This window comes from Labeo rohita, chromosome 9 (assembly GCF_022985175.1).
Source record: "Labeo rohita strain BAU-BD-2019 chromosome 9, IGBB_LRoh.1.0, whole genome shotgun sequence".
In the NCBI taxonomy this organism is placed as follows: Eukaryota; Metazoa; Chordata; class Actinopteri; order Cypriniformes; family Cyprinidae; genus Labeo; species Labeo rohita.
The window spans coordinates 29,984,170-30,011,573 of record NC_066877.1 but is presented as its reverse complement, the minus strand read 5'-3'; the positions used below and the strand labels follow the sequence as shown (position 1 = coordinate 30,011,573).

The following is a 27,404-nucleotide window of genomic DNA, read 5'->3' as shown; positions in this document are numbered from 1 at the left end:
AGCAGCTCATTTGCATTTAAAGAGACATGCACGAAAACAGCATGTTTCTGCTTCCACCCTTATAAAAAAATGGTATAGGGTATTTTGAGCTAAAACTTCACAAACACATTCTGTGGACACCTGAGACTTATATAAAAAAATGTTAAAAAAAGGGCATAATAGGTCTCTAATTTTAGTTTAATACACCAAAGCATTGGTAAAACACAGCATTTTATACTAGCTGGCAGAAAGTAATGCTGACCACAGAACACTGGGTGTCATTCAACTCTATATATCAAATTTTGTGGACATGGTGATGATGACATATACCTTGTTATAACAGACCAAACTGTTGTCAAGATACACCCTTAATTTCTGTTAAGCACTTTTAATGTTAAACATTTTGAATGTAACTGATAAATGTTTCTTTTTTTTTAAATCACACATCTAATATAGAGTTTTCCGATACGTTTTCCAAGGCAGGGTCTAAAGATCATCTAAAGCCTGGAACACATACACAACCTTCATAAATTGAATAGATTTTAAAAAGGCATCATACACTTGCAGACTTTGTAAACAGTTACAGAGAAAAACTGGGCATTGCAAATGAATGGAATGAGGTTCAGACACTACCAGACTTTTAAGCCGTTCCGAATGCAAACTCACAGAAACATGCGCCTCATTGCTAGGAGACAAAAACACATGGACTACATAATGGTTGGTAGATTTCAAAGTGCTCTACACACTGTTGCCCCTATCCTACGTTAAGAAATCCTTATCCTACGTTAAGAAATGGCAAATTTGTCTGCTGAAACTGCAAGCAAGCTATGCAAGCCACACAAACCCAATACAAATCACAACTCAAGACAAATAAAAACAACAAGTGTTCTAACATGTGCTCAAAACATCTTTGATATCCTCAGGATGGAATCAGTGTGTGAAGCTAAAAATTTAGAGTGTGTGCCCATCATACACTGTGATTTTCTGTGAAATACATCAGCTACAATTGCCCAAAATCTGCAGACTGGTTCTGTTTTTGGGAAAGCGTTGACTCGTCCAGACTGTAAGTCACGAAGTGTATTTCAACTTTTGTGCAGACTGAACAACATTTCTAATAACAGAAAAAAAAGATTTTTGAGTTTGTAATGATTTAAAATAGCAGTTGGTCCATTTGGTGGTGCTACCAAGACAACATCTGCAAACTTGTCAAATGACACTAGTGTCAACAAAACATTGGCTTTTTAAATGCATGTTAATCAGATGAGCTGTGTGCATTAAGAAGATATGACCTATAATGGACAGAAATGATTTTCACACGGTCTAGATTCCTTATAATGAGACCAACATGCTTTTCCTTTCACTAGCAAAATGTCATCTGTCAGAAGACATCGGCATAAATGCAGTGGGAGGGACGAACCGGGGCAGTGTCCATGCATGAAATGCGGCGTAGACGACTCTAGCACATGCATGATTCAAAGCACTGCTGACTGCTGGCAGCTTTGTCCTGAGATGTGTTATGCAGCACAGATTTCAAATCCCTCTATTCAGAGTGATACAGTGGCGTCGTAAACACCAAACAAAAGTGTGTTTACTGGCAATATTCTGATGTGCTTGAACAGATGCAATTACACGCATGGAGCCGATCCCACATGTGGCCGTGAGGGAAGGACGCTGCTGAGTCAGCAAGAAGGCATTTGCCGCACTGACGCACCATTCAGTATGGCAAGTCGTCCTTGCAGTCATTTCAAGACAGAACCAAAATTGACCATATTTAGCTTCTTAAAAGATTAGTTCAATTCCAGAATAAGATTTTGATGTTTTTCTACTGTCAAGGGGAAAAAATCTGAAAAAAAGATTTACGAAACTGCTTTGAAATCCTGAAACAATTGATACGCCATATGTGTTCTGAAGTTCAGAGCTTAATGTAATGATTTGTGAACCCGCACCAAGCCCCAATCTGAATCATATGATTCATGATCCGCACTCCGAAGTTCTGTTCTAAAACAAAAGTTTGTGAACCTGCTCCAAAATTCCAATCTAAATGAAATGATTTGCGAACCGATAAGAAGTTCCGATCTAAAGCAAAAAAATGCATGAACCTGCTCCAAAGTTCTGATCTAATGATTTGTGATCCGCACTCCGAAGTTCCAATCTAAAGCAAAAGATACACAAACCTGCTCCTAAGTTCTGATCTAAATTAAATGATTCGTGATCCGTGTTTTGAAGTTCTGATCTAAAGCAAAAGATACACAAACCTGCTGCAAAGTTCCGATCTAAATCAAACGATTCGTGATCCGTGTTTCGAAGTTCTGATCTAACGCAAAAGATGCACAACCTGCTCCAAAGTTCCAATCTAAATCAAATGATTCGTGATCTGTGCTTCGAAATTCCGATTTAAAACAAAAGATGCACGAACCTGCTTCAAAGTTCTGATCTAAATCAAATGATTCATGAACTGCACTCCAAAGTTCTCATCTAAATCTAATGATTCGTGATCCGCACTCCAAAGTTCCAATCTAAAGCAAAATATTTGCGAATCTGCTCTAAAGTTCCAATCTAAATCAAATGATTCGTGATCCGTGCTTCGAAACTCCGATCTAAAACAAATGATGCACGAAACAGCTTCAAAATTCCTATCTAAATCAAATGATTCCAAAAGTTCCAATCTAAATCTAATGATTCGTGATCCACACTCCAAAGTTCAGATTTAAAGCAAAAGATACACAAACCTGTTTCAAAGTTCCAATCTAAAGCAAAAGATTTGCAAACCTGCTCTAAAGTTCCAATCTAAATCAAATGATTCACGATCCGTGTTTTGAAGTTCCGATCTAAAGCAAATGATGCACGAAACTGCTTCAAAATTCCTATCTAAATCAAATGATTCCAAAAGTTCCGATCTAAATCTAATGATCCGTGATCCACACTCCAAAGTTCAGATTTAAAGCAAAAGATACACAAACCTGTTCCAAAGTTCCAATCTAAATCAAATGATTCACGATCCGCAATACAAAGTTCTGATCTAAAGCAAAAGATCTGCGAACCTGCTCCAAAGTTCAGATCTAAATCAAATGATTCATGATCCATGCTCCGAAGTTCTGATCTGAATAATGATTCACGAACTATCATTTTAGATCAGGAGTGTGGATTTCCTGATAATTTACTCACTCCCGTGTCATCCAAGATGTTCATGTCTTTTTTTTCATTCGAAAGGAAATTAAGGTTTTGGAGGAAAACATTTCAGATTGTTCTCCATAGTGGACTTCAATGGGAGCCAATGGGCTGAAGATCCAAATCGCAGTTTCAATGCAGCTTCAAAGGGCTCTACACGATTCCAGCCAAGGAATAAGGGTCTTATCTAGCAAAACAGTCGGTCATTTTCTAAAAAAAAAAGAAACCAAAAATTCCACCACAAATGCTCGTCTTGCACTAGCTCTGTGATGTGCATCCACGACTTCACTTTTTATGTAATCATGTTGGAAAGGTCACGCATAGTTAGTTCTTCGTCTGTGTACTTCGGTTCAAAAAAGTAGGGCAAAAACGCTCATTTTCTTCTCCAACTTCAAAATCGTCCAACACTGTTGTTTTACCTTTTTTGTAAAGAGTGGGTCGGTACATTCCACCAACACTGGGTCGGTACATTCCACCTATATCACGCATGTCTATGTTTACGTAATTCGTGAAGTCAAGCTAATGCAAGATTAACATCTGTGGTTAAAGTGTACATTTTTATTTTTATTTTTAGAAAATGACCAATAGTTTTGCTAGATAAGACCCTTATTCATTAACTGGGATCAAGAAGAACCCTTTGAAGCTGCACTGAAACTGCAATTTGGACCTCCAGAAAAACCCTGGAATGCTTTCCTCAAAAACCTTCATTTCTTTTCGACTGAAGAAAGAAAGACATGAACATCTTGGATGATGTGGGGGTGAGTAAACCATCAGGAAATTTTTATTTGGGAAGTCGCCTAATCCTTTAAGACATTTGAACTTAACACCAACCAAAGTCTTCTCTGCATTTCTCTGTTACATATTACAGTGTTTTCGTAATCAACACCTGAATAAACCCTCGTCAACTGAGTTTGGGAGCTTTTCACATCAAGACATTTATAGGAACCAAAGGCAACATATTTCAATAAAAGAAAAACACTATAAACACCACTTGGACCTGCCTCAAAGAAACTCATTCCATTTAATGCAGATCTTTGGCTGCTCTGTCAGCCACTCCTACTCCTCATGCCGTTCAAAGCACTGCAGGCCCAGGCTAAACTACAGGAAGAGGAGGAATAAAGGCCCTACTTTACACTACAGCTGACCTCTCCATAAATCAAAACACACACTGTAAAAAGAAGTATAAAGAAGGATTACACACCCACTTGCAATGCCAATCACTGCTGGACCGCAAACATCCTGAGAGAAAAAAGAGAGAAAGACAGCAAGAGACAGATGGGCATTAAGAGGAAATGAGAGAGCACTGAAATATACTGAAGAGAGATTTTTCAGCATAGCTTTCCAGCATAAACGCAGGTCCGTTGAGAGTTTTAATCCATTTTTACAGGCTCACATTATCATCTGAGTTTGGAGTCACTCTGGAGAGTGAAAGGATGTCATTCAAAAGCTGAGATATATCTTTAGCTGTGTTTTCACATACTTTTTTTACAAACTGAAAAAAAGAAGTGGTAACAGATCCAGCAGATAAACATAGGTGCACTTCGGTATTATATAATATATGCAAAAAGTTTGTAAAATGAGAAGCATGAATGTGTATTCATGGAACAGTAGGTAGACAACACCTAGATGATCTACTGCATCCACTGAGAATATCACAACCAGTTAAGTTAACAGTAAGATGTTCTTTTAAAGAAGCTTCCATTTATTTGAGCCACAGTATTGCAAAACTGTTTTCTAGTTGAATAGCTTTTAATTTTTTAATAGAATTTTTAGCATCATTACTCCAGTCACATGATCCTTCAGAAATTGTTCTAATATTTAGATTTGCTGCTAAAAAAACATTGTTTATTATTATGAAAACAGCAGAGTAGAATGTTTTTCAGGTCTCTTTGATGAATAGAAAGTTCAGAAGATTTAGCATTTATTAGAATTTATCTGAAATAGAAATCTTCAAGCTTTTTATAAAAGCTTTTTATATGAGATAAACGCTGATCTTTGGATGCTTCTATACGTCAAAGAATCCTGAAAAAAAAATACTGTTTAAAATATTGAAAACAATAAATAATGTTTCTTGAACAAATCAGCATATTAGAATTATTTCTGAAGGATCATGTGACACTGAAAACTGGAGTAATGATGCTAAAAATGTAGTTTTGAAATCACAGGAATAAATTACATTTTAAAATATATTCAAATAGAAAGCAGTTATTTTAAATAGTAAAAATATTTAACAATATTACTGGTTTTGCTATATTCTGGATCAAATAAATGAGCTGAAGACAATACTTTAAAAAATATTAAAAATCTTAAAAAACTTTTGACTGGTAGTATATATAATATAATACAGTATAAGGAGCTAACCTTGTTTTAACACCAGAAGAGTACTAGGCTCAAGATATCTCCAGCTGTTCCTCTGAAACACTGTAAGAGCAAAAAAATATATTGCTGTGAGGTACAAATGTACTTTAGTGCTAATAAATATGCTGTGCATCACATGAAACTGCTCTCAGTAATTAAATTGATCCAATTAAAACTCTCTGATAGGAGTTTATCTCTTCGCCAGTAACAAGCACCCAAGGGACATGAAACAAGAGACAAGGGAAAGAAAAAATGGATCAAGTTCTTATTTTTTTATTTTTTTTTCCTGCGCTGTGTCAGGCAGGCATTTTATTTAAAGAGCACAGAGTGCTTTTGCACCCCTGACTAAGCATGACTAGAATGTCAACATTTTTTTTTTTTGTATAAAAATGGTGCTTAGCATGTTAGAAAATCACTGAAAATGGTGATTAGTGTGTCATATTGTGGGATAGTGATCCTTTTTTATTAAAAAAAAAAACAAAAAAAAAGAAAAAATATACAATTTAAAAGATTAAAAAGAATTAAAAAGAAACTGAAAGTAAAAAAAAAATCATAAGGTGGAATTTACCAGATTTTTTTTTTTTTTTGCCATTTTTGCCTTTATTAAGACAGATCAGAAATGACAGGAAGTGGGAGAGAGATAGGGGGCGGGATCGGGAAAGGTCCTCAAGTCGGGATTCGAACTTGGGACACCCATAGTGCAACCGACGAATTTACCAGATATTAAAGTCTTACAAATTTTACGCTGCAAGAACTCAAATAAAACACAAAATTTTAAGGGCCAAAAAATAAATAAATAAGTAAATATAAATATTATATTAATATAAACATTAAGCACTATATACACTGCCATTCAAAAGTCTGGAATTCTGGAAAGTCTCTTATGCTCATCAAGGCTGCATTTGTTTGATCAAAAATACAGTACAAACAGTAATATTGTGAAATATTATTACAATTTAAAATAACCGATATGCTGATTTATTATGTAACAGTTGTGCTGCATTTTTTTTGGAAGCTGTGAATTATTGTTTTATTTTTGTGTTATTTTTACGTATGTTCTAATGTTCTAACAAATTATGTTCTAACAAAAGTCTTTACTATCACTTTTCATCAATTTAACACATCCTTGCTGAATAAAAATATTAATTTCTTTCAAAAAGAAAAAAAAATACTGACCCCAAACATTTCAATGGTAGTGTATATTGTTACAAAATACTTAGATTTTTAAATAAATGCTGTTTTTTTGGTTTACTTTTTATTCAAAGAAGAATCCTGAAAAAAGTATTACAAGTTCCAAAAAAATATTAAGCAGCACAACTGTTTTCAACACTGAAGGATCATGTGACACTGGAAGAATATGGTCAGTTCTGATGAAAATTCATCTTTGCATCACAGGAATAAAATATATTTTAAAGTATATTAAATTTGAAAACTGCTATTTTAAATTGTAATAATATTTAACAATATTACAGTTTTTTTTTTAGTATTTTTGGTCAAATAAATGGAGGCTTGTTTTGTGTCTGTGTATAACATGTTGAATGTCTAAATGCCTATTTCAGGCATATCAAAATACAGGATAATCCAGTGGTTTCTATTAGGCCTGAGCTGATTTTCAGTCCCAGTCCGTCGGTACATGTCACAGTTCAAATTAATGTGTGACCATCTCTCACCTAACCAGGTCTTGAAGGAGAATGAAATGTTTCTATCCTCTCTCTCTCCTTCCCTCCCAATTCTGCCAAAAAGTCCATTTCAAACTTTCAAACCTTGTGTGTGACCTAGTTTAGCAGCACCACTTTCCAGGTGAGCTTAGCGGCTTCAGCCCTGATGAGTCCTTGTGGATGTCATTTCTGTACGGGATTTTTCTTTGTCTGTTTGGAGCTGGGGTGGCGTGTGTTTGGTTTGTCATCGCGGATGCTGTCATATTATTCTCAGCCTTAGACAGCAGAGCCGCCTACAGTCCTTCAGTGACAGTCTGGTGCATCTGGCAAGCTCTAATCTGATTGGCTGTCTTAACGCAGCTTCTGGGAGTAAGGACAGACAGGGTTTTATCGATCTTCCCGGAAACAAAGTGTTTATCAAAAGTGCTTGTTGTATTAAATTTGTAAAGAATGAATCACAGGAACCGTCAATGGTTTTGTAAGATACTAAGTACAGTTTTGCTTGAGATAAGAAGCATATTACAGGGTTCATACAGATACTGTAAAATAAAATTCCAGAACTTCCCAAAGTATTACTACTGAAGTATACTACACTTTTACTATAGTAAAACCACGGTTAATTTTCTTAAGGGACTTGTATTTGTGTATACTTACTTTCTTCTTTCTTTGTTTTGTTTTTATAACTGTACTGCCTAAATTATTTGATGTTTTATACGGTTAAGAAAAAAAATCTGAAAAAAAGTTTTACAAAACCACTCTGAAATCCTGGAAACAAATGATTCGTCCAAACACACTTCGAAGTCCCTAATTGAATCAAACGATTCGCGAACCAACACCGAAGTCCTGATCTGAATCAAATGATTTGTGATCTGCACTTCAAAGCTCCAATCTAAAACAAAAGATTTACAAACCTGCTCCAAAGTTCTGATCTAAATCAAATGATTCATGATCCATGCAATGAAATCCTGATCTACATAATGATTCGCAAACCATCATAATGATTCTCGAACCATCATTTCAGATCAGGACTCGCAAAACATTTGACTTAGATTGGAACTTATCACGTATTGGACACGTATCAAGAATCATTTGATTTAGATCAGGACTTTAAATCAGGTATCGCAAATCATTTGGTTTGAATCATTCAATTCGCAAAATGATTAACAAACCCGTTCTTATCTAAATCAAATGATTAGCGATCTGTCGGAGCACAAATCATTTGACTTAGATCGACATTTCATGTATCGTGAATCATTTGATTTGATTCATTCAATTTATGAAATGATTCACTAACCCGTTCCGATCTAAGTCAAATGAATTTCAAACGTGCTCCGAAGTCCCGATCTGAATTAAATGATTCGTGCACCCACTCAAATGATTCGTGAGCCCACACTGAAGTCCTGATCTGAATCAAATGATTTGCGATCCGCATTCCGAAGTTCCGATCTAAAGTAAAAGATTCGCAATCCATGCTCCGAAGTCCTGATCTGAATAATGATTCACGAACCATCATTTCAGATCAAGACTCAAAGCATGGATCACAAAACATTTGACTTAGGTCGGAGCTTCAAGTATCACAAATCATCTGATTTAGATCAGGACTTCAAATCGCGTATTGCAAATGATTTGGTTTGAACCATTCAATTCGCGAAATGATTCACGAACCCGTTCTTATCTAAATCAAATGATTAGCGATCCATGCTCCGAAGTCCCAATCTGAAAAATGATTCGCGAACCATCATTTCAGATCAGGACTCGAAGCATGGATCGCAAAACATTTGACTTAGGTCGGAACTTCAAGTATCATGAATCATCTGATTTAGATCAGGTTTAAATTAAAGCATTCAATTTGCGAAATGATTCACAAACCTGTTCCGATCTAAGTTAAATGATTCACGAACCTACTCCAAAGTCCCGAACTGAATTAAATGATTCGCAAACTTGCACCAAAGTCCCAATCTGAATCAAATGATTTACGATCCACTCTCTGAAGTTCCAATTTTAAAGTAAAAGATTACAAATCATTTGACTTAAATCATTTGATTTAGATCAGGATTTCAAATCACGCATAGCAAGTAGTTTTATTCTAATTATTTAATTCGCTAAATGATTTTTACGAACCTGTTCCGATCTAAGTCAAATGATTCGCGAACTTGCTCCAAAGTCCCGATCTGAAACGATATAACAAGCGATGTCGAAATTTAAAAATGAATGGCTCTTTTAATTTGATCTGGCTTTTTCTAGTGAATCCCCTTGAAATAAATGATCGAAGTCAACAGTTTGAATCAATCTAAGCGGTTCCACCGTAAATGACTCAACTGATTTGGTTCACCTGTTTCCGTCTTTATCGAAAGCGCTTACCGTTTAAATCAGCGAACTGTCAGTACTGCCACTGGCTTAGCTCTCTAGTTGTATGACATTAACTGAAATAAGCACAAAAATTATGTTTTTTTAAATGTGTGAATTTTGTGTGAAAAGATATGAACTTATTGAAAAAATTAAACAATTCTTTCATAGATGTCTATTAATAATTTAAGCACTTTTCAAGTACCCCTTCAAGAATATTGCTATTTTCAAGGGTTTTCCAGGCCTTTCAGACCAAGGCCAAGTCAAATTCAAGTACCTCAAGCACTTTAAGCATCTTGTCCAAATCCTGATATTAAAAGAATAGTTAATCCAAAAATAAAACTTTACTCACCCTCAGAGCATCCAAGACATAGATGAGTTTGTTTCTTCATCAAAACAGATATGGAGACCTGCTCACCAATGTATCCCCTGCAGTGAATGGGTGCCGTCAGAATGAGAGTCCAAACAGCTGATAAAAACATCACAATAATTCACATGTAATCAACACCACTCCAGTCCATCAGTTAATGTCTTGTGAAAAGTTATGTTTAGAAATTACTATATTAGTTTAGAATTAACCCAAAATAGGTTGTAAATTAAAAATCAGACACGTAATTACTAGAGGCATCAGCAATAATTTAAAGGTGAACTTTTATTAATAAACAATTAAAAATATTTATTTAATTATTATTTTCTCAACTTATTAATAAATGTACATTTACTGAACATTCATAAACATTAATTTCCATCCTATTTTTAGTTCATTTTAAGCAAGAAAAACAGTCATTTTTAAGCAATAGTTGAGCTGAATAAAACTACCCAGAAGTTTGGGTTAAACATGTAACAAAACATCAAGAAAGTTCTGCCTTGCAACATCCTATACTTTAGCCACCAACTTCAGCATTTCAATGTCTCACATTCATTTTTCTACAAGTGGACTATCAATCTCAGCCCCTGTCACCAGCACAGGAAGTCCTCGCAATGCAGTTCACAGTGTCTCAGCTACTACTGAATGCACCTCAATGTCCTACCAACATAGCACAAGGACAGGGACACTATGTACACTGCTTTTTTTTTTTTTTCCATCATTCTGTTCAAAACAACTGCACATCGGGTGCAGCATCAATCAAAATACACTGACTTTAGTAAAGTCGTCTGGGAATAAACCAGCAAATCTGTCTCCACAGTGCATTTGAAAAGAGAAAACCCTCCACATTTCTGTGTATCCATGAAACTAATCCTACTACAAATTTATAAGAAGTCCTGTGTGTGTTAATGACCCATGAACAATTTAATGTGAATTCCCAAGTTAAGCATGCACCTGATGGAATGTTGTGATTGTTTGCTGAAAGACGCTCAGGGTGTGGAACTGGAATGGGAATAATAGGACAGAGTCAATTCGGAAAGATGAATTGCTCACAAACACGCACACTGCCTGCAGACAGGATGGTCCATCCAGAGAATATTCCAGAGACAACGGCGGTGCGCCAACACAAAGGACTCCAGCACAGCGGGGACGCTCTCCAAGGTAAAGTTTGGAGCAGTCCATTAAAATGGAAAAACAATCATGAGCGGGCGGTGATGGAGTGTAGACCATTTCACGGTTTCAAGACTTATTCCTCCCCCTAACTGCAAAAGATTTCCGGGAAGGGGCACGTTGTATGCACAGTTGGATAATAAACTACTAATTACCATGCAGAATCACCCTGTCTGATTCACTCCAAAACAATGTGGCGATAAACACTAGTGTGTTACGGACACAGTGAGAAGGAGATTTCATTACACAGCTCTTAAGCTGCACACAAGCCTTGACCGATCGCAAAACTTCCCAAATCCTTTCCAGAAAGGAGCAGTTCACCCAAAAAAAGAAAATTTGCTCAATATGTACTCACTTTCAGCCCATCCAAGATGTATATCCAAACAGCTGATAAAAACATCACAGTAATCCGCAAGTAATCCACATGTCTCCAATCCATCAATTAATATCTTGTGAAGTGAAAAGCCACGTGTTTAACATTAAACTGTTGCTTCTGGCCAAAATATGGGCCCATAATAATGGTTCCTCCAGTAAAAAAAGTGCATTCCGTTGTCGTCGCACATAAAAAAACACTGACATATTTGTTTACGACTATTTTGATCTATGCATATTTCTCTCCCGATTCAGACTTACATGCAACTGTTTCACTGGAGAAAAGATTTTAGCTGGAAGCAATGGCTTGAAGTTAAAAAACACCAGCTTTTCACTTCAAGATGTTAACTGATGGATTGGGGTCGTGTGGATTACTTGTGGATTATCGTGATGTTTTTATCAGCTGTTTGGAGTTTTATTCTGACGCCACCCATTCACTGCAGAGGATCCATTGGTGAGAAAGTGATGAAATGCTTCATTTCGCCAAATTGGTTTCTATTAAGAAACAAATTCTTCCACATCTTGGATGGCCTGAGGTTGAGTGCATTTTCATTTTTTTTGTGAACTACTGTTTTCCCTCAAGACGAACGCCTAAAAAAATGAGAAAGGAATACTGTTAGATATTAACGAATGAATTAACAACATTTGTAGAAAATACTGAATATATAGAAATCACTGATTCAGAATAAACCCGTGCATACTATAATGTAGTAATGCTTTCTACATTTATCTATAGTTTTTTTCTTTTTCTGACAAAAAATAAGATGAACTTGAATCAATCTTTCATGGTAATTCAGAATTTTTATCTAGATATGCCACTGCAGTAAAACATAACATATATAATACACATAATATTCTAAACCCACAACAATATGGAAAATAAGTTTCAAAAGCAAGAATTTAAACCACATTAACTTTTAAACTGTAGATAATGCACATGCATTACTATCACAATGCCTTTTGTCTGTCTTAACACTTTTATGATACAGTTAAAATGAACTAATATGACATAACAAAAAGACTAAAAGAGAAACAGTGTGTTATATAAGTCCTTGATTTGCTGTTAAAAGGATAATGGCCACACACACCAGTATCCTACATGCATTTCTATTCCTGTTCAAGTCAAAACAAGTAGGCAGGCTTGTGCTAAATCATTCTGGAAACTGAGAATAATAAGCCCAGCAGGGGGTGGAATGAACAGTGAAATGTTGTCAATTATCGCAAAATGTAGAGCAGTTGGATCCAAATTTCAGCTGAGAAAGTTTTCACTCAGTGAGTGTTGGGTTTTAATCACAGCCTTCATATAACATATGATTTGAGCTGAATTCAGCACTGGTAAGTTAACTAGAAGTTAGTCAAGACAAACTTTGAACTTGCTTGAACAGGATACAGGCCTTGCATACAAGAATAATTGTAAAACAAAGACACTAATCAAATAACATTTTACTCAAACCCTCCGGCTGATTTGAAATGAGAGAGTTTCTACTGAATTTGATGCAAAATGCAAAATAGAAGAATCTCCACAAGTGGTCTCAGACATTTGGACTCCTCTTCATATTTAAAATTATTTCTCTAAATGGCAAAACAACAAACTGAAAGCTTTTGAAGTGTGCCAATATGGAGCAAAATAAGTTCATAAACTGCATGTCAATTCTAATGAAATATCAAGGACTAAAGATGCACTATAGGAGCATTTCGACCAGATCCAGTGCACATATCAACAGATCAATCCAGCAGCTGTGTTGCATTGACAGAGAGCCTTTGAAGTAGCTTTTCCGATCAATGTCCGAGATGCACATCTATGGGAGTAAAGATTTCTGCAGCCAAAATAAATAAATAAATACAAAAAAAAAAAAAAAAAAAAAAAAAAAAAAAGAAAAAAAGAGGTTGCTAACTGGACCAGGACATATAAAATAGTTTATTTATAATATTAAAATAGATTCGCTACCAGTCAAAAGTTTTTGAACAGTACGATTTTTAATGTTTCTTAGAGAGGTCTCTTCTGCTCACCAAGCCTGCATTTACTTGATCCAAAGTACAGCAAAAACAGTACAATTTTGAAATATGTTTACTATTTAAAATAACAGTTTTCTATTTGAACATATTTTAAAATGTAATTTATTCCTGTGATTTCAAAGCTGAATTTTCAGCATCATTACTTCAGTCACATGATCCTACACATTATTCTAATATTCTGATTTGCTGCTCAAAGATGCACATTTATTATAATAATAATAATAATAATTATTATTATTATGTTGAAAACAGCCGAGTAGAATTTTTTCAGGTTTCTTGGATGAACAGAAAGTTCAGAAGGACAGCATTTATCTGAAATAGAAATCACTTTTGATCAATATAAAGCATCTTTGCTAAACAAAAGTATCAATTTCTCTAATTTCTTTCCCAAAAATAATTAAATAATTGTTAAAAATATATATATATATATATATATATTACTGACTCCAAGCTTTTGAATGGTATAGTGTATAATGTTACAAAAGCTTTTTATTTTAGATAAATGCTGATCTTTGAATCTTTCTATTCAAAGAATCCTGAAAAAAATGTACTGTTTTAAATATTGATAATAATAATAATAAAAAATGTTCCTTGAACAGCAAATCAGCATACTGGATAGATTTCTGAAGGATCGTGTGGCACTGAAGACTGGAGTAATGATGCTGAAAATTTAGCTTTGATCACCAGAATAAATTATATTTATAATACATTCAAATAAAAAACTGTTATTTTAAATAGTAAAACTATTTCAAAAATTTACTGTTTTTGCTATACTTTAGATCAAATGAAAAGCAGGCTTGGTAAGCAGAAAATCTTACTGTTCAAAAACTTTCGACTTTTTTGTATATACTGTCAAATAATTGAAATTAAACTGTTTAAAATCCAAAAATGAAAAACAAACAAATAAATAAATAAATAATGCAGGTATGCAATGGGTCATGTTCAGAATTATTCTGAATCCAAAAATATTCTCATGAAAAAAACAACCACCTTAGGGCTCGTTCTTGTTAAATATGAAACAATAGAACTATGTTTTGACAGCCATAGAGAAACAATTTTTGTTCTTCAAAAAATCTCTCGGTGAAAAATTCCTAAAAAGAACCTTTTGTGCTGTGAAAACATTCTACAGATGTTTTAGGTTCTTCATAGAGACATAAATGCCAATAAAGAACATTAGTTTCTCACATTATTGCAAAAATAATGAAACCGGTTTCCTAAGCACTGGCTTAGGTTGGGTAAATAGTCCTTTCCCACACTCACCAATAATGCTGCTGTTGAGCTTTTTGGGATGTTTAAACAAACAGAGCAATCTGTTGATCGCACCATAGAGACACAGTGTTTACTTATTTGGGGGGAATCATTTATTACTAGGATAAGAGCAAGTATTTAACATGATAAAACCCACCTGCATCACCTTGTGTGGCCTCTGGCTTTCATTTATTTTCAAATCTGCCTATGAGAAACAAATAAGATATAAACACTATCTCCATTGCGATTCGTCATTCCTATGGGAAGTGATTGAGAGGGCGAGATGCGGTGAAGAAAGGATATTTTAAGCTTTTAAGTCAAACTGATGAGCAAGAGGTGAGAATATGCATGAAGGAGACAGAAAGAGACACACTCAGAGTGTGTTTGTATTGTGTGTGTGGAGAGAGACTCACTGAGGGATGAGGCAGAAACTGCTGCTATTTATATCCCCTTCAGTAGCTACAGGGAACAGCCACCATCTGCATAGAGCAGGCAAAATCAGAGCCCAAATTTTCACCGAATACTCACGACTCGTATCAACACAACTTCTCAAATAGCAGCGGAAGCCGACCCTGGTAATAAAGAGCATGAATAATGACGTTCAGTTATACTGCAGTGTTTTTATTAAATATTAAAATTGGATTTGTGCAGAAGGCTCCATTCACCTCTGGTTGAGATGGATTGCGTGCTCGCTTACATCAACAGCTTCCTGCGGGGAGCTGGCCGCAGCATCTAATACTGTCGGAGTCACCGTTTATACGCTTGAGCTATTTATACAGCAGCAGCAGCTTTTAATAGCTCTGTTCGCCCCGGCACACCATCCTGCTGCTGCACTCAAACATACTACTGCAGTGATCTGTTCTCGGCAACTAAGGTGGCAAGAGAAGAAAAGACTGACAAAAAACAATGCAAAAATGGAGATTAGACAAGCCAGAGATGCATTCAATTCTATTTCTGCAGAGCAAGATGTGCAGTATTTAACAGAATCCTGAGCACTGCCCTATCTCACAATGCAGTGCAGTCAACTTGACCTTTATATTTACAATGTGAACAAGAACGATACATTCAGAATAGCACACTAACATCCTATTTCTGCAGTTTATATTATGTATACTGTGCCCTGTAAGCAAATTTCTGCATACAAAGAATAACTGGAAGACCAACAGTGTGCTGCAGTGATGATGTATTTTTGTTGGTCAGCTCAGATTTTAGCATGGCTTTTGGATTATTGCAGAAAATAGGCTCTGTGACCAACAAAAGTCAGATTTTAACACATTTGTGACCCTGGACCACAAAACCAGTTTTAAGTAGCACGGGTATATTTGTAGCAACAGCCAACAATACATTGTATGGGTCAAAATGATCGATTTTTGTTTTATGCCAAAAATCATTAGGATATTCAGTAAAGATCATGTTCCATGAAGATATATTGTAACTTTTCTACCATATATATATAAAAACGTAATTTTTGATTAGTAATACGCATTGGTGATAGTTAGTAATATGCTAAGAACTTCATTTGGACAACTTTAAAGGTGATTTTCTCAATATTTTGATTTTTTTGCACACTCACTTTTTCAAATAGTTGTATCTCGGCAAAATATTATCCTATTCAAACAAACCATACATTAAGGTAAAGGTTATGTACCCTTATGGCAGTCATAAGGGTCATTGATCTTTACTTAATATCCTAATAATTTAATTTAAGCAGCACAGGTATACTGCTAGCAATAGTCAACAATACATTGTATGGGTCAATATTATTGATTTTACTTTTATGCCAAAAATCATTAGGATATTAAGTAAAGATCATGTTCCATGAAAATACTTTGTAAATTTTCTACCATAAATATATCAAAACTTAATTTTTGATTAGTAAATGGATTGCTAAAAACTTCATTTGGACAACTTTAAAGGTGATTTTTTCAATATTTTGATTTTTTTGCACTCTCAACAATGTATTTCAATCTAAACAAAGATAAAGCACCAGATGAAGTTCCTAGCAATGCATATTACTAATAAAAATTAAGTTTTGATATATTTATGGTAGGAAATTTACAAAATATCTTTATGGAACATGATCTTTACTTAATATCCTAACAAGTTTGGGCATAAAAGTAAGATAGACCATTTTGACCAATATAATGTATTTTTACAAATATACCTGTGCTACTAAAGACTGGTATCATGGTTCAGGGTCACATTTGTTCTTCATAAAAATCTTCATAAATTGACTTTCCCAAAAATAAAAATCTCTGCACACTGCAAAGTAATTTAAAAGTAGTATGCTAGTATTCAATTATGAACACAGCCATACTCTATGCAAGTTTGCAGATGTGAAGGGCTGGCTTTTATTATCACAGCGCTGTTCATATAAGAGTAACTCTGAATTAGAGACTCAGGAACAAGCCTTTAAGTCCACCAGACGTATTTTCCACACAATATTGCAACATATGATGCTGATCTTGGAAATTCCTTATTAAAAGTAAGTGGCACTAAATTAAAACAAAAAGGATCAGAGACTAATATAACCCTGGACCACATAACCAGTCATAGGTAGCACAGGTATATTGGTAGCAATAGCCAACAATACATTGTATGGGTCAAAGTTAACAATTTTACTTTTTATGCCAAAAATCATTAGGATATTAAGAAGAGATCATGTTCCATGAAGAGATTTAGTAAGTTTTCTACCATAAATATATCAAAACTTAATTTCTGATCAGTAATACGCACTACTAAGAACTTCATTTGGACAACTTTAAAGGCGATTTTCTCATCATTTTGATTTTTTTTGCACACGCAGATTCCAGAATTTTAAATAGTCGTATCTTGGCCAAATTCTGTTCTATCCTAACAAACCATACATCAGTTGAAATTTTATTTTACGTTCATAAGATTATTTTTTTTCCATAGAAAAACAAATAAAAAATATTGACCCTTATGACCAGTTTTGTGGTCCAGGGTCACAAATGATTAGTCAAAGCTGTGTAATTCCCTCTAGCAGAGTAAACTGCTTCTGAAAATTCAAACATCTCAGCAGTTTTAGTTTAACAGCATATCGGTGACGGTTTCTCTTGCTTCTAGCTCCTCAGCTGTAAAGCCAATTTCCACAAATGAAAGCCAGCTTTCACAACATATTAATGAAGGGATGAATGAGAACATGCAAAAAGGCATTCGTATTATCCACAGTCATGCTAGCAAAAGACACAGCAATCTGTTTTATGTAAACTTAAATGTTTGCTAATGTAATCTTTCACCAGCACTGTAGCATCTGATTGTGGGCTAAAAATCATTGGCAAACTGTAAAGCAGCAGATGCAGCATTATAATGCTGCCATCTAGTGACAAACCATGAACAGTTAGTCAACCAGCAAGTCAAATTGAAAAGTTAAGTGAATGGTGTACATCCACCTAGTGCCGCAAGTCACTGGATATGCTAAAGCAGGGGTGCTCAACCCTGGTCCTGGAGATTGACTTTCCTGCAGAGTTCAGCTCCAACCCTGACCAAACACACCTGAACCAGCTAATTAGGATCTCAAGGAGCACTTGATAATTATAGACAGGTGTGTTTGATTAGGGTTGGAACTAAACTCTGCAGGAAAGTCCATCTCCAGGAACAGGGTTGGGCACCCCTGTGCTAAAGTTCGCCAGGTTAAGGACAGTTTATTTCAAGTCTGACTACAAAAGACTAGAGACCTAGTACTGGCACCATAAAAACATTTAGCTATGAATACTATTACCAGTAATGCATTGTGCAATATTCACATCTTTATTCAGAGGAGTTGCAGCAGATGACAAATGTGCAGCAAAATAAAAGGAGTACAAATACATCATCCCTCAAACTCTCACTCTAGTTTCTTGACCACCTTCCCCTTTAGTTTCTTTTGTTGGATCAGGAGGTCAACATACAGACATTGATCCATAACAGTTGAAGCGCAGAGAAGTCCACCATGTAGAGCACCAGAGTAACCAGCAGAGAAAACATCTTGCCCTGAGCAGAGACAGAACACCTTCATATAGGAAACTTTATATCTGGACCACATCATTTTGATTGAAACTTGTAATGGAGCATTACCTGTCAGGTAGAGGTTCTTAACAGGCGTGTTGCACCTGGTCATAGCAATGTTCAGAGGCTGGTATCGCCCTAAATTGTGCTCTGCAGACAGCATTGACCCATATGAGGCCCCCAGTCCATGCATGGTAATAGGAGTGACTGCATGCAACACTGCCAACTACAAAAAGGCACAAAAATAAATGGGATTACACTTTTGTAGCTTTTCTACAGTCATTTCAGCAGCACCCATAACCAAACTTTACCTTCTCTTTCAGCTTGGGGAAGTGGACACAAGCCCAGTCAAAAAGATGATTAGCAAATCTCATCTTGTATTTTTCATAGTCTTCACCCCTTTCAGTCTCACTGATGTTGCTCCACTGTTCAAACCACTTTGGATTGACCATAGTGTGGATCACCATACGGGACTGTCCTAAAACACAAACCGCACAATGACAATTTAAATCAGCTGGTTTACATTTTGGATGTGCAATTGAGTGTAATGTTTAACCTGGGAAACGAGTGCAGGAAGTGGGATCCTTAGCAGAGGGGAAGGAAATGTACATCATGGGGATGTTGTCAGGTGCAGCTTCCTTGTCTGAATTGAAGTACTCTTCCATCCTAAAGCAATACATTTTAGTTGAGAGAGAATATAGACAATTTTATCCAAAGACTGATTGATGGACTTGTACACCTACATTTCATCCATGTTGTTGCTCTTATAGAGTCGCATGTTAGTTGAAGAAATGCCCAGTTCTTCCATAGTTGCATTAAAGCCTGCATAGAGCTGGAAAAATCCTTTGCCTGGTTTCAGGGTATTTAGATAGTCTTGGGCCTCTGGGGGAAGCAGATGTACACGTTACCCCAGAAAAGTCTACCCAGAAATACAGAACTTAAGGGTTATTATATACCGCACGTATCAAAGACATTCAGAAACCTGGATTTGCCTGGACCTCTGGAGGCAGAAGAGTCTTGAAGGTGGTGAACACACCAGCATTAGAAATAATCACAGCAGCCCGAACTTCAACATCTTTACCTCCACTCTTCACAGTCACTCCTGGTCAAAGAGAACACTGATGTGATAGTGGAACCCAATATATGGGCCATTCGACAGAATGGGTGCAAAATGCTGTCCCACAAGCAAAAAACATTTAAAAAGCATTTCAAGTTTTCAAATCTTTGATGTTTACAAAGATCCTTCAATTATCTATTAAAACCCACAATAATATTTAAAATATTAGTAAGCTTTACATAAAATCACTTATTTGGTACTTTCCATTGGGAGGTGGCTGTCTTGAACCCTATCCCCTAAATTTCAACTTATGAAAATAAAATTATATATTGCTGGGTTTTGGTAGTGACAAATTTGGGGAGAGGACAAATATTTCAAAACTTCCAGAAAATGCAACACGAGAATTAACTGAACAATTACTAGAAACTTGTAATCTGGAACTATACAATTTGCACGCACACAAAAGTTGTGGAAAAACTTTTTTTCCCACCACAAGATGTTTCCAACTCTGACATTACAACAATTCTGGAGGATGGCCCATATATAAACTTTCAAAAGATGGCACAGTAACTCACCACATGCATTTTGTTTTCCATCTACTAGAATGCTGGACACAGGAGCATTGACTAGGACTTTCCCTCCATTCTTCTCCATAACCTGAATGATGTGGTATGGGATCTCACTGGCACCACCTTTAGGATAGTAGACACCACGCTTAGAATGGTGCAGGAAGAGGGCGTCAATCATGCAACTGGAGTTTTTGGGTGGGACACCTTGGAGAAACAGTAAATCTAGTCAAACACACAAATGCACTAAATGCAAATGAAGTTGAGAACAGAACAGGAACTGGCATTCTCTTACCATAAAATATTTGAGAAAACACTGTAAGGAGGTCCTGGTTGCTGGTAAGAGACTTGACTACATCTGTTGTGCTGGTGCGGGAGTATCTGAAAACTGGGGATATTAAATCAGCGATTCCACTCCATAGGATGAAGCGAGCAAACCAGAGTGGGACCATCTTCAGCATACACAGCAGATGGATCTTCTTAGAACAGATCTAAAGCAGAAACAAGTTACAGGACACTGAAGGCCACCAATGTGTGAAATACAAGCTTTAAAGCATTCAACAAATACCTTCATGATTTTGAAGAGCTCCTCCACTGCTTTATTATCATTTGGAAACTGCTTTTTAAGATGAGCCTCCATCTGCTTCTTACCATTGTAGATAGTGTATTCTTTACGTTGAGTTCCTGTACCAATAACGACAGTGTCCACATGGGAACTCTGCTCAGCAAAATGCACCTGGCCATCAGTGATCAGATCCAATGCAACTTTCAAGAAGCTATTCTCATGAAGTTGTCCCAAATAATGGAAGCCTTTAAGACAAAAGTACATCTTGCAATTGTTAAAATACATTCAGCATTTCATCAAACAATCATTTAGCTCCATTTACACACTGCTGAAGGCATCTTACCACAGTCAAACTCAAAGCCTTTCTCGGTGAAGGTCTTACACAGGCCTCCGGCCGGTTTATCTTGCTCCAGCACCAGGACTTTCTTTCCTAGTTTGGCTAAAACTGCTGCTGCTGTCAAACCACCAATACCGCTACCAATCACAATAACGTCCAAGTTTTTAGGTACTTCAAATTCATCAAACTCTGTAAGCCAAGAAGTAATGTTAGCTAGCAGTAAACATTTGTTACGTGCACTACAATATTTTCAAACTAAATTTTACGTACCTTTCCGAAGAAATCTGTCTTTTTTGTTTTGATCTATATCTAGTGGGCCTAGAGGGCTGATAGTCCCCTTGCAAAGGCCACTTCTTCTGCCAAACAGATACCAGTATGTGCCACGAGCCCAGTCCACAAGCCATTCTAAGAAAAGCAGAATCCACCACATTTTTCAATTACTAGAGAAGGCTCAGCTGGGAAACTGACATTTAATAAGATGTTGAAAACTCAGGAAGCTGCTCTTTCCAGAGGCTGCCACCAAGAGTTTAAAGCTGGTGATTTGAGTCAAGGCGTTATTTATTAGTCTAAATTGTGGGTGGAGGGAATTAGCTTGCTTGACTGCTACTGGTGTGATTTGACTCAATCAGGTTAGCAGACTGATCCCTCAGAGGTCCATTTCAGCTTCAACCCTAATCAAACACACCTGAACAAGTTCATCAAGGTCTTTAGGATCCCTAGAAAGTCACAGGCAGGTGAGTTTTATCAAGGTTGGAGTTAAACTCTGCAGGAAAATGGATCTCGCACCCCAGAGTTGAGAACCCCTGTCATGATGATTAACTTTGTTTTGCATTAAATGTGGAAGCATGGTGAATTATTTAAATCAGCTGGACTAGTTGTATTGATTAGGAGAAATGTTTTTCTCATTTTTCCTGATACAGTTGCAGACAAGCAAACAACAACAAATACTAACCCATGCAGTCAGTCTCTTTAATATCAATTCAATATATACTTTGATCAATTATAGTAAATTGTTCTGGATGATAAATCAGTTAATTGATTTACTTTTTAAATCTAGCTCCACTGAATTGTTTGAGAAATGATGCAGAGCTGACTTTGTAAGACAAGTATCAGCGCTTGAAGCATACTCTTTCATATACTGATTATCAACACTTGAAGAGAGCAAATATGTTTGTGCTGTGCGATTTGTCAAGCAAATGTGCATCTGTAAATGCCAATGTTAAAATTCATATGTGCAATAAGACAGTTGTACAGCAACATACACTGGCTGGATTTGAAAGCAAAATAATTGCCTTGCAACCCTGTCAGTTTATGGCAGTGTTTTGAGTATTAAGGCAATTCAGGCTTCCAAAGCACCATAACATGTCCAATAATCTATTTCTGATAGTCCTGTCCAATAATCTATTCCATAATTTCTGATGAATTCAGTTAGTTACTTTCTTTTGAACTTTAAAAGCAGAAATACAAATGTAATTTTCTTCAGTTTCCATTTTGCTTCAGCTGGCCTCTACAAGCGTTTTTACAAACAGCATTCTATACTCACATTGGAAACTCAACACAGTTTGTGAGTATCGCCCACAGCAATAACCACAACAATGGCAGGTAAAATAAGAAATATTAAGGGTAACACACATTCTCTGATAGTCTAGTTACACTTGATTTCTCTCAGGGGAATCTTGACTAGAATAGTTTGACTCCTTGACACCTGTTCATTCATGCGATTAATCACGATTAATCACATCCAAAATAAAAGTATTTGTATACATAATTTGAGTGTGTGTACTGAGTATATTTATTATGTATAAATGCACACACATGCATGCATATATTTAAGAAAAATATGTTATGTTTATATATTAAAATATTTATATATAATATCAGTTCTATGAATGTAAATGTATAAATGTAAATACTTTTAGAATATATACTGTATGTTTATTTATATATACATAAATATACACAGTATACACACATTATGTAAACCAAAACTTTTTATTTTGAATGCGATTAATCGTTTGACAGCAATATATATAAATTGAAAGTTGAATTCAAAATTTTAAAAAAAATTGTTTTGCTGCTTTTACATGTCAAAGACACATTCAAATGGAAATGAAATAGATTAACGACTGACATATAAGTCTCAGTAGCCCTTTCACATATTTTATAGTTTCTTTCACTCTAGTTTCTTGACTGCCTGCCTCTTCAGCTTCTTTTGGAGGAGCAGAAGGTCAATGTAAACACAGTGATCCACAACACTTGAAGCACAGAGAAGACCACCATGTAAAGCACCAGAGTAACCAGCGGAGAAAACATCTTGACCTGAGATGAAACACAAAAAAACACATTTGTAAGTACACGTGTCGTAAATATGCCATTTAAATATTCAATATTTACTAATTAGGCAATAAGCTGTTAGATATTTAATAATAATAGCAGCTAATCCAAGAAATCGCCTTCCTACGTTGCTGTGCTCATGTAATGTCTCGTCACTCAAACTCAGAGTATTACCTGACAGGTAGAGGTTCTTGACAGGTGTGTTGCACCTGGTCATGGCAATGTTCAGAGGCTGGTATCTCTCCAGACTGTGCTCTGCAGACAGCATGGATCCATGTGTGGCTCCCAGCCCATGCATATTGACGGGAGTGACTGGATGCAGCATCACCAACTACAAAAACACATCTTTTTGTTTCTGCTTCTTCAGTTTTATCACAGTTCAGTTATTAAGCAGCACTCAAAAATGACACAGGACTGATTTACCTTCTCTTTCAGCTTTGGAAAGTGGACACAAGCCCAGTCAAAGAGATGATTAGCAAATCTCATCTTGTATTTTTCATATTCTTGTCCTCTTTCAGTCTCACTGATGTTGTTCCACTGTCCAAACCACTTTGGATTGACCATAGTGTGGATCACCATACGTGACTGTCCTAAAAATGCGAACAGATACAGACAAATAATTTTGAGTTGTTGTCCTGACTGTATAAAACTTTGAAGAATAATGTAAAGGAGAGATGAGAAACCTGGGAAACGGGTACGCGAGGTGGGATCCTTTGCAGAGGGAAAGGAGACATACATCATGGGGATGTTATCAGGTGCGTCTTCCTTGTCCAAAGCGAAGTATTCTTCCATCCTAATCATTATATACACATATTAAGGTTTACTCTCATCACTGTTAACATATGTACTTTAACAGCATTGAAGAGTGAACAATGTACTGAGTAACAATGTGCACCTACATTTCATCCATGTTGTTACTCTTATAGAGTCGCATGTTGGTTGAAGAGATGCCCAGTTCCTCTTTAGTGGCATTAAAGCCTGCAAACACCTGGAAAAATCCTTTGCCTGGTTTTAGAGTATGAAGATAGTCCTTGACTTCTGTAAGGGGCAAGAGATGCATGTGTTACCACACAACATCATATGACCATTGATGGGCTTTTAAGTTCATAGTACTGCACATATCTTCTTGAAGATGTTCACTTGCTTACCCGGTTTTGCCTGAATCTCTGGAGGCAGAAGCTTCTTGAAGGTGGTGAACATGCCAACGTTTGAAATGATTACAGGAGCCCGAACTTCAACATCTTTACCTTCGCTCTTCACAGCCACTCCTGGTCAGACAAAAAACAATGCATTTTAAGAATGCAAATATGTGACCCTGAACCACAAAACCAGTCATAAGTAGCACGGGTACTATAGCATTTGTAGCAATAGCCAAAAATACATTGTATGGGTCAAAATTTTCGATTTTTCTTTTATGCCAAAAATCATTAGGATGTTCAGTAAAGATCATGTTCCATAAAGATATTTTGTAAATATATCAAAATGTAATTTTCGATTAGTAATATCACTGCTAAGAACTTCATTGGGACAACTTTAAAAGGCGATTTTCACAGTATGTCGATTTTTTTTTTTTTTGCACCCTCAGATTCCAGATGTTCAAATAGTTGTATCTGTATATCCTAACAAACCATACATCAATGGAAAGATTATTTATTCAGCTTTCAGATGATGCATAAATCTCAGTTTCAGAAAATTGACCCATATGACTGATTTCGTGGTCCAGGGTCACATATATCATGGAGAAACCACTGAACATTCATTGTTGTCTCAGGATCAGACGACAAACTCACCATATGCATTTTGCTTTTCATCAACTAGAATGCTGGACACTGGAGCATTGACCAAGACTTTTCCTCCATGCTTCTCCAAAAACTGGATCATGTGGTATGGGATCTCACTGGCACCACCCTTAGGATAGTACACGCCACGCTTGGAGTGATGTAGGAAGAGGGCATCGATCATGCAACTGGCATTTTTTGGTGGGATACCTTCAGGAGGAAAACAGTGATTCCAGTTAAAGGGGACCTATTATGCAAAAATCACTTTTATAAGGTGTTTGAACAGTTGTGCGGCTGCAGTGTGTAAAAACAACCAGCCTATAATGGTAAAAATCCGCCCACTTCTTTTTTTATAATCCCAATAAATCATAAACTGCCTCTATGAACAAGCAATTCCAGATTTCTCTCTACGTACACGTCATTGTAGGGAGAAAACCCACCCAAGGCTAATATTGCTAAAGCTACCATTGTCTTTTGAAATTGCATATGAAAGCAATGTGAAGTTATAATCACAAGTGGAACTTATAAAGTTTGTGATAGCATGCAATGGCACCATGGGACCAGCTATGTTGTTATTTTTATCGTGCCATGCTCCCCGTCTGTGTAATTCATAAACACGCATTTATTATGCACAATACAATCAGATGACTGACTTTTAAACCGATTCCGGTTTGAACATATAAGACTGTTTTGTTTTGTTTTTGCCAGACCTTGAAGCTCCACCCTCTTCTGAAAAGTGGGAGGGTGCACCAGGTTGTTTGCATTTAAAGGGACAAACACAAAAACGGCGCATTTTGGCTCATACCCTATAAAAGTGGCAATTTTAACAAGCTACTGTATTAAAAATGATCTATCGGGTATTTTGAACTAACACTTCACATACACACTCTGGGGACATTAGAGACTTATTTTACATCTTGTAAAAAGGGGCATAATAGGTCCCCTTTAAAGCTTCTCAAAACATGTACTCAATAGGTTAAGAATAGAATAGATATTTCTCCTCTCACCATAAAATATTTGAGAAAACACAGTGAGGAGGTCCTGGTTGCTGGTGAAGGACTTGACCACGTCTGTGGTACTGGTGCGGGAGTATCTGAAAATTGGAGAGATCAAGTCTGCGATTCCACTCCACAGAATGAAGCGAGCAAACCACAGTGGGACCATCTTCAGCATACACAGCAGATGGATCTTCTTAGAACAGATCTATTAGGAAACAATTGAGACTTTTATATAGCATTTACAGTGCATTTAAAGGCCATACTCAGTGGTATTTACAAAAAACTTCAACAGTCATTGAATAAGTACCTTCATGATTTTGAAAAGCTCCTCCACTGCTTTAGTATCATTGGGAAACTGCTTCTTAAGATGAGCCTCCATTTGCTTCTTGCCGCTGTAGATAGTGTATTCTTTGCATTGTTTGCCTTTACCAATAACAACCGTGTCCACATGGGAACTCTGCTCAGCGAAATGCACCTGGCCATCGGTGATCAGATCCAATGCAACTTTCAAGAAGCCATTCTCATGAAGTTGTCCCAAATAATGGAAGGCTTTAAGACAAAAGTACATCTTGCAATTGTTAAAATACATTCAGCATTTCATCAAACAATCATTTAGCTCCATTTACACATTGCTAAAGGCATCTTACCACAGTCAAACTCAAAGCCTTTTTCAGTGAAGGTCTTACACAGGCCTCCTGCCTGCTTGTCTTGCTCCAACACCAGGACTTTCTTTCCTAATTTGGCTAAAACCGCTGCTGCCGTCAACCCACCGATACCACTACCAATCACGACAACGTCTAGGTTTCTGGGTACTTCAAACTCATCGAATTCTGTAGGTTAAGAAATGGATGATTAGTCAGTGTTATACATGTTTGCATTCAAGTTGTTTTACAGTTGAATCCCTCTGAGGCTTGCTTACCTTTTCGAAGCACTCTGTTTTTTTTCTTTTCATCTATAGTTAGTTGGCCTGGAGGGCTGATGGTCCCCCTGCACAGTCCACTTCTCCTGCCAAACAGGTACCAGTATGTGCCACGAGCACAGTCCACAAGCCATTCAGAGAAGAGTAGAAACCACCTCAT

The 27,404-nt window shown here is 36.4% G+C and overlaps 2 protein-coding genes across 2 annotated transcripts; both read right to left on the bottom strand.

Moving 5' to 3' along the window:
* Positions 1–18,432: 18,432 nt before the first annotated feature.
* LOC127170702 (inactive all-trans-retinol 13,14-reductase-like) lies at positions 18,433–21,825 on the bottom strand. The gene is made up of 11 exons (XM_051118879.1): positions 21,486–21,825; positions 21,222–21,404; positions 20,882–21,123; positions 20,609–20,804; positions 20,323–20,520; positions 19,673–19,792; positions 19,434–19,572; positions 19,247–19,356; positions 19,002–19,168; positions 18,760–18,916; positions 18,433–18,675 (listed from the first exon to the last, which is right to left on the bottom strand). The coding sequence occupies exons 1-11, from the start codon at positions 21,643–21,645 to the stop codon at positions 18,530–18,532; spliced, it is 1,818 nt and encodes a 605-aa protein (XP_050974836.1). The 5' UTR covers positions 21,646–21,825; the 3' UTR covers positions 18,433–18,529.
* A 1,437-nt stretch (positions 21,826–23,262) lies between these two features.
* LOC127170703 (inactive all-trans-retinol 13,14-reductase-like) lies at positions 23,263–27,404 on the bottom strand. The gene is made up of 11 exons (XM_051118881.1): positions 27,245–27,404; positions 26,973–27,155; positions 26,633–26,874; positions 26,335–26,530; positions 25,340–25,537; positions 24,698–24,817; positions 24,449–24,587; positions 24,233–24,342; positions 23,973–24,139; positions 23,724–23,880; positions 23,263–23,534 (listed from the first exon to the last, which is right to left on the bottom strand). The coding sequence occupies exons 1-11, from the start codon at positions 27,402–27,404 to the stop codon at positions 23,389–23,391; spliced, it is 1,818 nt and encodes a 605-aa protein (XP_050974838.1). The 3' UTR covers positions 23,263–23,388.

Bases quoted from the DNA above. Each gene is read 5' to 3' on its own strand.
- LOC127170702 (XM_051118879.1), bottom strand. From the start codon at position 21,645: ATGTGGTGGATTCTGCTTTTCTTAGAATGGCTTGTGGACTGGGCTCGT. The intron at 21,405-21,485 runs GTACGTAAAATT...CTTGGCTTACAG, and splicing joins AGACAGATTTCTTCGGAAAG to AGTTTGATGAATTTGAAGTA. The intron at 19,793-20,322 runs GTGAGTTACTGT...CTCTTTGACCAG, and splicing joins TGGAAAACAAAATGCATGTG to GAGTGACTGTGAAGAGTGGA.
- LOC127170703 (XM_051118881.1), bottom strand. From the start codon at position 27,404: ATGAGGTGGTTTCTACTCTTCTCTGAATGGCTTGTGGACTGTGCTCGT. The intron at 26,531-26,632 runs GTACTTATTCAA...GTTTCCTAATAG, and splicing joins AGCTTTTCAAAATCATGAAG to ATCTGTTCTAAGAAGATCCA. The intron at 24,818-25,339 runs GTGAGTTTGTCG...TTGTCTGACCAG, and splicing joins TGAAAAGCAAAATGCATATG to GAGTGGCTGTGAAGAGCGAA.